The 12,789-nt window shown below is 32.5% G+C and overlaps 1 protein-coding gene across 1 annotated transcript in view; it reads left to right on the top strand.

Moving 5' to 3' along the window:
• LOC128221845 (uncharacterized) overlaps positions 1–12,789 on the top strand; it is a 54,741-nt gene that overhangs the window by 32,253 nt on the left and 9,699 nt on the right. Inside the window, exons 2-8 of the mRNA XM_052930464.1 lie at positions 949–1,060; positions 1,467–1,558; positions 2,529–2,596; positions 7,537–7,725; positions 8,358–8,506; positions 9,676–9,746; positions 10,379–10,414. Of these exons, the coding sequence (XP_052786424.1) occupies positions 952–1,060; positions 1,467–1,558; positions 2,529–2,596; positions 7,537–7,725; positions 8,358–8,506; positions 9,676–9,746; positions 10,379–10,414 (714 nt within the window). The 5' untranslated portion in view covers positions 949–951. The remainder of the gene's footprint in view (positions 1–948; positions 1,061–1,466; positions 1,559–2,528; positions 2,597–7,536; positions 7,726–8,357; positions 8,507–9,675; positions 9,747–10,378; positions 10,415–12,789) is intronic.

The following is a 12,789-nucleotide window of genomic DNA, read 5'->3' on the forward strand; positions in this document are numbered from 1 at the left end:
TTTTCATATTTCTTAAAACTTTTTTTTTAATTTTACTTAAAATATTTCTTATTTAATGGGCAAACTTTCTATGTGTTGCTTTTGAAGTTGATATCTCAGATAATAAAAAAACTAAGTTTTCAAGTAAACCGGATTTGCAAACTTATACCGGATGCTGTTGTAATTGAATTTGGCACTTTCTTATATGGAATCATTCACTTTATAACATATTCTTGAAACATTCTTAACAAAAGAAAGATAGTATTTAAAACAAATGCAAAACCAGATTTGAAAATAATATTTTAACGCATTTTTTTTTGGAATTGCCTGTTCAAGAGACACCGTTTATTATTTTATAAAACAAAAATTACATTTAATTAATATAAATAAATAAATATATGTTTCATTCATTTACTTTTAAAAAAAAATACATTAGGGATCTTTATGCTGCCATTATATTGCTGGACTGCTATGCTGTAAGAAGACAAAACATGGAATAGAAAAAAAATCATGCATGAATACTAACTTGTACGCAGTTTGATATTAATTCTATATCGTTATGTGACTCTCAATACAACAGACTTATTGTGTTTCAATACACTATGAATTAATGGATGGGCAACATAGTACCATTAAGAAATTATATTCAAGGGATTTGACCGCAACAATCAGGTTCCAATTGTATGTAAAATGGTATATAATAGTGTCTGATTATTTCAATTATGTATTTTTTTATCATAGGTTTTAATGTAATATTCCATTTAATATATAATGATAATTTAGTCATATATAAGTTAAGAATCCATGTATATTTTTATATACAACATAAGACTTACGGTACTATTTGGTCATCTTCATTATTCAAAGCAATGTAATAGTTCGATACTAAGACATTTACAGGGGTCCATAGTATGAGTATAAAGAATTTCCATGAACTAATTTGTCTTGTCAATGAATTTCTGTTTTCAGGCAATGAGCTTTGCTGCATTTAACGGGAAAGCAGCGGAGCTCAACGAGCGGGTGTTTAAATTGCTGGAGTCTGCCTGTCTGCCTATCAAAGAAAACGGAACAACTCTTGTTTGTAAGTAGACCAACAATACAATTGTACGTGTAAGCGTTTGAACTGTGTCTGTATTTATTTTCGGGGAACCAATGAAAAATTGTTCATGTGTTCACATACAAACCGTAAAGAAGAAAATTGTTGATTTATACTCATACTGTCAATCATGGATTTCGGCAACATTTACATTATTTTTTTTAACATTTTTCGCAAATACAAAACTGGTTAAGGGACGTACGCAACGTTACAATAATGTTACAAACAATGAACAGTCTTCGCATACAAGGTTTACAACCAGTGAGTAAAACTGTTAAGCATGCATGACTTCACGTTCTTTTAACTAGAAATTCATGTACATATTATTGACAAGTTTTAAAAAAAAATTGACAGAAAAAGTTTAAAAGTTCGTATTTTTTCTGTTATAAAGCACAAGGTAGTGTCCCCTTCTACGACACTTTTCTTGTTATTCACAAACCTGAAAAACCATGGACGGATGATACCACAGCTGAAAAAATAAAGGTATGTTTATGTAATATAAAGGTAGTTACGCCGAGAGCGTACCATGGTATATAACTATTTACAGTAACGTACCGCAATACGCACCGCGGTATAACCACGATGTGAGGACTAGAATTCAAATGCAACCTGCTAAAACAAAACCTATATTAATTACGTTTCATGTTTTAACTAGAAACATGACTATAAAAACAGAAAGTTAACATTCAAACACTGAAACATAAAAATAGTAATGACTAAAATGCTTACGTTATTTTTACAACCATTTTTTTGTACGACTGTACTTCGAATTTTACACACCTCACAATGGTGTCAATGATGTCAGTGTTTTGTTAACAAGTAATAATTAAGTTCAGTGAGTGTTTCCATCTTTCACTTTAAGCTTTTTTATTCCAACTGTTTAGGGTTTAAATTTATTAATCTACTCCTTTTCGAATATATCGTTTTTCTCAGCCATGTTGTTTTAATTCGATTTCTTGTCGCTAAAATCGTAGTTACACCACATTGTAAGCGTTTTCATGTACTGATGAAATTATTTATGTTTACGACTAAAAATGAAAAACAAACTTCCAAATACCGGTACGTTGATTTCCTACCGTGGTACGAACTAATTTCGCTGCATACCGCAATGTACTATTGTGACACACCTACTACATAATTTGCTATTCTCAGTTTTATTGACCTATTTTAATAACATTTAAGCAACTTTTCGACACTTTCTGTCAACATAAAATACATTTAGGAACATTTTATCTTAATTATAAATACAACAGATCTCATTGGTCGTTTGCTAAACACTTTACGCCTCATTTGAAAACAAACATGTTTGATGTCTTGTGGTGGCGAATCATTTGTGAAGTAATTAAAAAAACGCTTACGTAAAATGTCTTAAATTTTCGAAAGTCAGTTGTTGTTTTTTGGAATTAAAAGAATGTGTTCTGTTGTATTAACTAAGTTTATGTATGCATTTCAGGTACAGCTAGAGGAGCGATTTCTACATTACGCAATAGTTCCCCAAGTGGCCTACCACAGAAATGAACAGTAAGAGCAATTTATAATTTGTTGTATTGTTGATTAATTGTTATGTCATCGGAACTATCTATATATATATATATATATATTTATATGTTTCAAAATTATGGTTTACGTTCCTATACATTAAACAAGTCGCCTGTTCCGTCTGTCATTAAATGAATGTTTTACATCAACAATTCATTATTTCTTTCCAGAATATTTGTTAAATAATCTTAATGTCATTTAATTACAAAAATTACGCTCACAGAACGACCCGAATGTAACCGGAAACAGTTGTTCATCATTGAACGTCATAAAAGGCTGTGGAAATGTGAAAAATTCATAGTTGATAAATTAAATCCCTTTTTAACATTAAATTGAAAAGCTAATAAAACAATACATTAAACTCATCATAAATCCACCTTTTAAACATACTAATTAAAGTATTTCCATAGCCTTCTGACACAAATTAAACAATAACAAGATAAACATTTTTCAATTTTAATTAATAAGCAAAAATTCGCGATCCGAACAAAACCGAAGATTTTGCGTTTAGCGATAAAGATTTATCACTCGTATCATGTTTGTTTGCCATTTACTATCATCATTTTGTCAGCAATTGATTCCTCACTCTTACCATGAATGTTCTGTTGACCAGTAACTATAATCATTTTGTCATCAATTGATTCCTCATTCGTTTATGAATGATTTGTTGACCAGACACTTTCATCATTTTGTCAGCAATTGATTCTTCACTCTTATCATGAATGTTTTATTGACCAGTAACTATAATCATTTTGTCATCAATTGATTCCTCACTCGTATCATGAATGAGTTGTTTACCAGCCACTTTCATCATTTTGTCAGCAATTGATTACTTGCTCGTATCATGTATGATCTGTTGACCAGTAACTAGCATCATTTTAAACACAATTGAATCCTTGCTCGTATCATGTATGTTGACCAGTTACTATCATCATTTTGTCAGCAATTGATTCCTCACTAGTATCATGAATAATCTGTTGGCCAGTAACTATCATCATTTTATCTGCAATTAATTCCTCACTTGGATCATGAATAATCCGTTGACCAGTTAATATCATCATTTTGTCGGCAATAGATTCCTCACTCGTATCACGAATAACCTTTTGGCCATTTACTATCATCATTTTGTCAGCAATTGATTACTCACTCGTATCATAAATAATATGTTGACCAATAACAAGCATCATTTTAACAGCAATTGATTTCTCACTCGTATCATAAATAATCTGTTGACCAATAACTATCATCATTTTATCTGCAATTGATTCCTCACTCGGATCATGAATAATCCGTTGACCAGTTACTATCATCATTTTGTCGGCAATCGATTACTCACTCGTATCATGAATAACCTGTTGGCCATTTACTATCATCATTTTGTCAGCAATTGATTCCTCACTCGTATCATGAATAACCTGTTGGCCATTTACTATCATCATTTTGTCAGCAATTGATTACTCACTCGTATCATAAATAATCTGTTGACCAATAACAAGCATCATTTTAACAGCAATTGATTTCTCACTCGTTTCATGATTAATCTGTTGGCCAGTTATTAATATTATTTGATCAGCAATTGATTCCTCACTCGGATCATGAATAATTTGTGGACAAGTTACTATCATCATTTTGTCAGCAATTGATTCCTCGCTCGTATCATAAATTATTTGTTGGCCAGTTACTACAATCATTTTGTCAGCAATTAAATCCTTGCTCGTATCATGTTTGTTGGACATTAACTCTCATCATTTTATCAGAATCTGATTCCCCACTCGTATCAATGATAATCTGTTGACCAGTAACTGTCATCTTTTTGTCAGCAATTGATTCCTATCTCGTATCATGAATGAATTGTTAAACAGGAATTTTCATCATTTTAAAGGCAATTGATTCCTTGCTCGTATCATGTATGATCTGTTAACCAGTTACTATTATCATTTTAAATGCAATTGATTCCTTGCTCATATCATGTTTGTTGGCTATTACCTTCATTATTTTGTCAGCAATTGATTCCTTACTCGTATCATGAATGAAATGTTGACCAGTAACTATCATCATTTTGTCAGCAATTGATTTCTCAATCGTATCATGAATAATCTGTTGACCAGTTACTATCATCATTTTGTCAGCAATTGATTCCTTACTCGTACCATGAATGATTTGTTAATCAGTTATTATCACCATTTTGTCAGAACTTGATTTGTCAATCGTATCATGAATGATCTGTTGACCACTACCTATCATCATTTTGTCAGCAATTGATTCCTTGCTCTTATCATGAATGATTTGTTGACCAGTTACTATCATGGTTTTAAAGGCAATTGGTTCCTCGCTCGTATCATTAATGAAATGTTGACCAGTAATTATCATCATTTTGTCAGCAATTGATTTCTCGCTGGTATTATGAATGATCTGTTGATCAGAAACTATAATCATTTGGTCAGCAATGGAGTACTCGCTCGTATAATGAATAATCTGCTGACCAGTAACTATCATCATTTTGTCAGCAATTGATTCTTCGATTGTAGAATGAATGATTTGTTGACCAGTTACTGTCATCATTTTGTCAGCAATTGATGCCTTGCTCGTGTCATGAATGATTTGTTGATCAGTATCTATCATCATTTTGTCAGCAATTGAATCCTTGCTCGTATCATGAACGATTTATTGACCAGTTACTATTATCGTTTTGTAAGCAATTTATTCCTTGCCCGTATCATAAAAATCAGTTGACGAGTAAATATCATCATTTGAGAGGCAATTGATTCGTCGTTTGTATCATAAGTAATCTGTAGGCCATTTACTATTATCATTTTGTCAGCAATTGATTCCTCGCTCGTATCATAAATGATATGTTGACCAGTAACTATCATTATTTTGACAGCAATTGATTCCTCGCTCCAATCATGAATGATCTGTTGATCAGTTACTATCAACATTTTAAAGGCAATTGAATGCTCGCTCGTAACAAGAATGATTTTTTGACCAGTAACTATCATCATTTGAAAGGCAATCGTTTTGTCAATCGTATCATGAGTGATCTATTGACCAGTTACTCCCATCATTTTGTCAGCAATTGATTCCTCACGCATATCATGAATGTTCTACCGACCAGTTACTTTCACCAATTGAATCCTTGTTAGTATCATGAATGATTTGTTGATCAGTAACTATCATCATTTTGTCAGCAATTGATTCTTCGCTCTAATCATGAATGATCTGTTGACTAGTAACTATCGTCATTTTGACAGCAATTGGTTCCATGCTCGTATCATGAATAATATGTTATCCAGTAACTATCATTCTCTTGTTAGCAATTGATTTCTTGCTCGTATCATTAATATTCTGTTGACTAGTTACTCTCATCATTTTAAAGGCAATTGATTCCTCGCTCGTATTATGAATTATCAGTTGACCAGTAACTGTCACAATTTTGACAGCAATTGAGTTCTCGCTTTATCATGAATGATCTGTTGACCAGGTATCATCATTATTTTGTCAGCAATTGACTTATTACGCTTATCATGAATGATCTTCTGACGAGTTACTATCATCATTTTGTCAGCATTTTATTCCTCGCTGCTCGTATCATGAATAATCTAATGACCAGTAACTATCATCATTTTGTCAGCAATTGATTTCTCGCTCGTTTCACGAATGATCTGTTGAATAGTTACTTATACCATGTTGTCAGCAATAAAATCCTCGCTCGTTTCATGAATGATCTGTTGACTAGTAACTTTCATCATTTTGACAGCAATTTATTCTTTGCTCGTATCACGAATGATCTGTTGACCAGTTATTATCATTATTTTGTCAGCAATTAATTCCTCGCACGTATCTTGGATAATCTGTTGACCAGAATCTATCATCATTTTGTCAGCAACTGATTTCTCACTCGTACCATGAATAATCTGTTGACCAGTTACTTTTACCATGTTGTCACCAATAAAACCCTCGCTCGTATCATTAATGATCTGTTGACCAGTAACTATCATCATTTTGTCAGCAATTGATTCCTCGCTCGTATTATGAATGATTTGTTGACCAGTTACTGTCATTATTATGTCAGTAATTGAATCCTTGCTCGTATCATGAATGCTCTGTTGACCAATTACTCTCATCATTTTGTCAGCAATTGATTCCTCACGCATATCATGAATTATCTGCTAACTTGTTACTTTCATCATTTTGTCAGCATTTGATTCCTCGCTCGTGTCATTAATGATCTGTTGACCAGTTTCTATCATCATTTTGTCAGCAATTGATTTCTCGCTGGTATAATGAATGATCTGTTGACCAGTTACTTTCACCATTTTGTCAGCAATTGAATCCTTGCTCGTATCATGAATGATTTGTTGACCAAAAACTATCATCATTTTGGTCAGCAATTGATTCCTAGCTTTCATCATTTTGTCAAATTAATCCTTGCTCGTACCAGTGTCTTTTATCATTTTGTCAGCAACTGATTACTTGCCCGTACCATAAATAATCTGTTGACGAGTAAAAATCATCATTTTAAAGGCAATTAATTCGTCACTCGAATCATAAATAATCTTTTAGCCATTTACTATTATTATTTTGCGAGCGACTGATTCCACCAGTATTGACCAGTAAATATCATTGTTTTGTCGGCAATTGATTCCTCATTCGTAACATGAATTATATATTGACGTGTTTCTATCATCATTTTGTCAGCAAATGATTCCGCACTCGTATCATGAATGATCTGTTGGCAATTAAATATTATCCGTTCGTCAGAAATTGATTACTTACTCGTATCATGAATGATCTGTTGGCCATCAAATATTACCTTTGTTAGAAATTGATAACTCACTCGTATCATGAATGATGTTTGGCCAGCAAATATTATCCTTTCTTTAAAAATTGATAACTCACTCGTCTTTTGATTATTATACAAGAACCGTCAGGTTCGTCTCACCATATTTCCGAGGAGGCAGCTTGGAGAAAGCAATACAGAAAGAAACGGACAAAATACAGGACAAACAGACTGCAAAACCACAGACGTTAGATCTAAATGAAAAGTTAAGAATACTTTACCAAATATGCTGCGCCATTCAATATCTTCACGAGCAACCAGACTGTGACAGGTCAGTCATACAATGTTTGTTAAACGATTATTATCGCAAGTGTTCTATAAGGAAATAAGCTTACCTTATTGTAAATATAGATTTTACATTTTATTATATGCATATCCATAACAAGGAATAAACCAAAGGATGCATATGATAAAGGAATATCCCAATAGGAGACATTATCACCTCTAGTTTGGTGAATAAACCATCTAATGGCTATGCAATTACAAATCGAAATGATAAAGAAAAGCGTCGTATCGTCATATGATATCTGTTTGCACTTAACATGTAATATAATGTTTTGATTTATTTGTGTCGTTTTATTTTGTTTTTCACTCAAAGGAACATTTTATTTGAAATCCGATTTGCCCAACTCCATCCACAGTGTGCTTATTTATGTTGTGATCCTTCTGGATCATTGGGTATGTCTCTTGAAAAACTCAAAACCGAAACCGTTCTTTTCAAACTTTGGATAGAGTTTGTGTTTCCAAAGCATCTATACCCGAGAATGTATTTAGGAGAAAGTAAACATGGTCAATAGGACACGACTTATTTCACAGGTAATACTTGCTGGTGTATTTCAGGCCATACAAAACCAAATAAATGCTTCTGAAACAATTTTGTAAATAATTATAAAAATATTTTAGAAATGTAACCCATGGTGACATCAGCTTGAAAAGGATTCTTTTAGATGAACAAAAGAATGCCCGATTGTTATTCTTCACACCCAGTTCTTTCGAAGGAGATAAGAAGTTTACACATGAGAAATCTAAAGATGAACAAGATTTCATAAAGGGTATGCGTATTTTACAATAGAATCAGATAATTCTAGTCTATTTTTGAAAACAGACATAATTTTTATATTCTTTAATACTTATCTAAACATTCTCAACACTAAAACATCTACATGAATAACAATGACAGTTTCAACTCATAACACTGCAACGATTGCTACTGATACTTAAGTTCCTACCACTGTTACTATGGAAATGTATTATGTACAGTATATTTATGTCTACAGCTTAAATAACACTATTTACTGACTATTGCTAGTAGTATAACAACTGCTGTTTCTGCTACTATTAATACTAATATTCCTGTGTCTCGTCCGCAAAATAACCCTGGCCGCGAGTGTAACATACCAAGCGTAGGGTGTTTTGCGGAAACGAGGTTGGGAGGAACTTATCTTTCACGAGCGCCTATCGTAAATGCTTTTCCTCACAACTCAGTTGAACAAAATAAAGTAAAATTGTATTTCTTTTTCGCTGGAACTCTTTCGTGCGTAGTGAAAAAATGCGTATAGATCTGGTTAATTCGTGGTTGTCATGGATATGCGCTAAAGGATTCAAATGATGTAAATAGTCAAATCGTTCTGAGAATAATTCTGAGAATAATGCAACATTATTTCTTGAATGGACCGTGAAAACATTTTTATGGTGCCATTTGAAGCAAGAGATAATGAATAAGAGTTCTAAACATTGACACAAGACGATGTTTCCGTGATGCTTAAGACGATGTTCTTCAACAAGGGAGGTAATTGTGTGATGGCAATAGAAAGGAAGGACGGGTACTTGTTTTATCTTTGCCCGTGCGCAAGATAAGGCCCCAATTTCTCGAAACTTCTTTAGCTTCACAGGTTTAAGTCGCTTATTTCAATTAGCCAAAATACATACCAATAATGGATTTTGATGAATGAAAATTGGTTCCTGCTAAATAGCATACAGATTTTTTTTATATATATATATTGTAAAAACTCTTAAAGAAGTAAATATAACGTATATTATAGAACAACAAAAAAGTGAGTTAAGCTTCATCCTGTTATAAGGAGAAATATTTCTTCCAGCGGTCAGGGGAAAATCTGTATTTTATAGGAATGTCTTCAACATATCTGCTATTTTTTTCGAGTGATATGTTAAGTTGTACGAATTTCTAGAATATAAAGAGTGTCAGTAACATATTTTACAGTGCTATTCGCGGTCTTGAAAGGCACTCCTGGGCGAGAAGCTGAAAAACTATTAAAGTATGCCTCAGACAAGGTATGTATGATAAGACGTAAGGTATACTATATGAATAACATATGAAATAGTATTAATCAAAGAGGTTAATATTGCAATGTCAATGTTATTGAAAACCATGTCATGTATATTTAGATGATCATGAGAAACAGTATATAACATAGGTAATGTTTAGTATACTTGTATATATGTATATATATATATATATATATATATATATATATATATATATATATATATATATATATATATATATATATATATATACACACACACAGGAACTGACATGAGTTGCCAATAAGAACGAACATTTATAAAATGTAACTTTCGAGGAGAAGTTATTAAGGGAGCTACTACGATTTTAAAATTTCTCCGTGACGAATTCATAAAATAGTGTGGAAACTCTTTTATGATTATTCATATCACCTGACAAAAAACCAAGCTATTTTAGATTTTTCGGAAGACAGTTATGAACCTAGAACAAAATGACGTCAAAATTAAAGTGCAATATAAACAAGTTATGATTATATTACACTGCAAACTCAACGTCAAGTGTTAAATGTTATCCAATTAAAGGGATAACAGTTGAAATATATAATTATAAGAACAATCGTCTACAATAAGACAATGTATGTTCTGTGATTAATTTCCAGGATGTGACACTGAAAAAGATCTCAGACAAACTGGAGGTATGATAATATTCATTTAATATCAGATTAACCGGTTCCTGTATCCAACTTAAACTTGATGCAGTCATTTTTATATATAAAATAATTCATATAATAATGGTTGGTCAATGAATACCAATATAAAAGCACTTCCTTCATGCTTTTCGGTGACATATGAATTTGTATCAGTGAAAACACAGTGTATTTATCACTGCAAACATAGGTGTGAAAATGCCACCGTGAGATCAATTGTATTTCCCTTTTATGAACACGGAATGACCCTCTTTTGAATTAGTTAATCGCATGTTGAGTTCCAGTCGCTTCCTGCCATTCAGTGGCCTTGCAGCGCAACTATCACGTTGCAACTATCCCGGGATCACGTTGTGCATGTTATCACAACAATACTTAATCTCTTTTCATCAAGACACGCATTGATCGTCCTTGCACTTTCAGTCGTTCTCGGTTGTGTTCCTAGTGTAAACTGCATCACGGTTATTTTAACCAATTCCTGAATTTTATGTTTGCCTATTTTGTAAATTGTTGAGCATATCCTTACCAAAACTATATTTTTAATGTTTTTATAAATTTGTAAATTGTTGGCTATATTATTAAATGAATATTATTTGTTGATGTTTGCCATTTTCATTATTGATTAATTGTTGATCATATTTTTATTTTAAAAAATCCATTTAGATTTGCCTATTCGTTAAATGTTAATTGTTGAGCCTATTCTGGTTATTAAAGAGTATTATTTTATTTGTCTTTTGTTTACCATTTGCAGTGAGGTTTTTCTTTGGTATCAAAGTACAAAATGTTTGTTATGATAAAACACAAGTAACACACAGAGGTATGATCTCATTGATCTGGTATTCTTGAAATGAAAAAAAAAATGTGTTTTATCGCACGTACATGGCCACACCCTCGGTCACTGTTTGATCTATTTGATGGTGGCGGCGAATATGCTTGGGTATGTTTGTAGTTTAATTCGGCCAGACACAATTTACAAATAATTAGTTTATTATCTGACAGTGCAAAACCAAAGTTCTCCCAAGCTTTGGACTTATATTGTAAACGCATTTCTATACTGTAGGGGTTCTCTTTACTACCGGTAGTATTTCCTTTCGAAAGCTGCTTCAACCGCATTTTCGCAAGCAGCAGGCAGAGCTTGCAAAATACGTTATAACTAGTTATCTTACTTATCACACCGTGTTTATTTTTCAAACAAAAATGAAAATAATTTTTTTTTTAAATTTGCAATTTGATTTTTCTTTTTTTAAATTTGATTTACAAAAGATATTAAAAATAACTGGAATCTGCGAGCTAGTTGTATGCGAAAATGCGGCCGAAGTGGCTTTCGCTGTTTGAAAGTTAAAAATGAAAGTTAACAAATTGACCGGATCGTGCAAAGATATTTGGGAAGTGTTTTAAGCATACAAATCTTAAGTCGAGGTAACGAATCGCGATTTCACAATGCACCGTAGTTCTCAGTTCTGGCTTCCATAACTTTAATGTTCTTTAGCTAAATGCACCGATGAATCGTTACAGCCCTATTCCTGAAAGTGTTGTGAACCTAAGGCTAGGTCGTTTTTTATAAAATTATTCACCTTGTTGTCTGAAGTGATTTTAATATTCCGAAAATGTCAATTTAGATTTAATTCTCATTTAAATTCGCAAAGAAACATTAAAAAACGGAAAACACTGAATTATTAATAGAATGCAGCCGCGGATCCAGGACTTTTTAAATGGGGGGGGGGCACAACTAATTATAAACATATCAAACTTTTTTTTGAATGCATTATTTTAATAACATAATGAAATTGAATTAACATTTGTCTTCACTGTCAATGTTTGGCAGATAAATTGAATTAAAAAGATATCATTTACTGAGATAAACCTTTCAATAAAACAACAAAGATATCTAGCCGTTTTGAGGATTTGAACCAGGGTCGACGGATTAACAGACTAAGTCGTTAACTAATCGTCCACCTGAGACACACTCATTTCAAGGGCAGATCCAGGACTTTCTAAATCAGTGATCTAAGATAAACCTTTCAAAAAACAACAAAGATATATAGCCAGTTGGGGAATCGAACCAGGGTCGACGAATGAACAGGTTATGTCGTTAACCACTCGTCCACCTGAGACACACATATATGTAGTAGAATAAATGCTATATAAACCAACAGTATATTGATTGCACTCAACGATACTGTAGGTACCTCTGATGTCATTGTTATTTAAGTTAATTGAAGTAAAAACAACTTGACAACAAAGTCCATAAAGGGTTTGAAATAAATTACTATGCATTAATTTACAAAGGCTCTAGCATAATTCAGAAAACTAGACGATAATAAAGGCCGAAATGGAAAGTTTCAAAGCGGCAACGCTTTGAATTT

This window comes from Mya arenaria, chromosome 16 (genome assembly GCF_026914265.1).
Source record: "Mya arenaria isolate MELC-2E11 chromosome 16, ASM2691426v1".
Taxonomy (NCBI): domain Eukaryota; kingdom Metazoa; phylum Mollusca; class Bivalvia; order Myida; family Myidae; genus Mya; species Mya arenaria.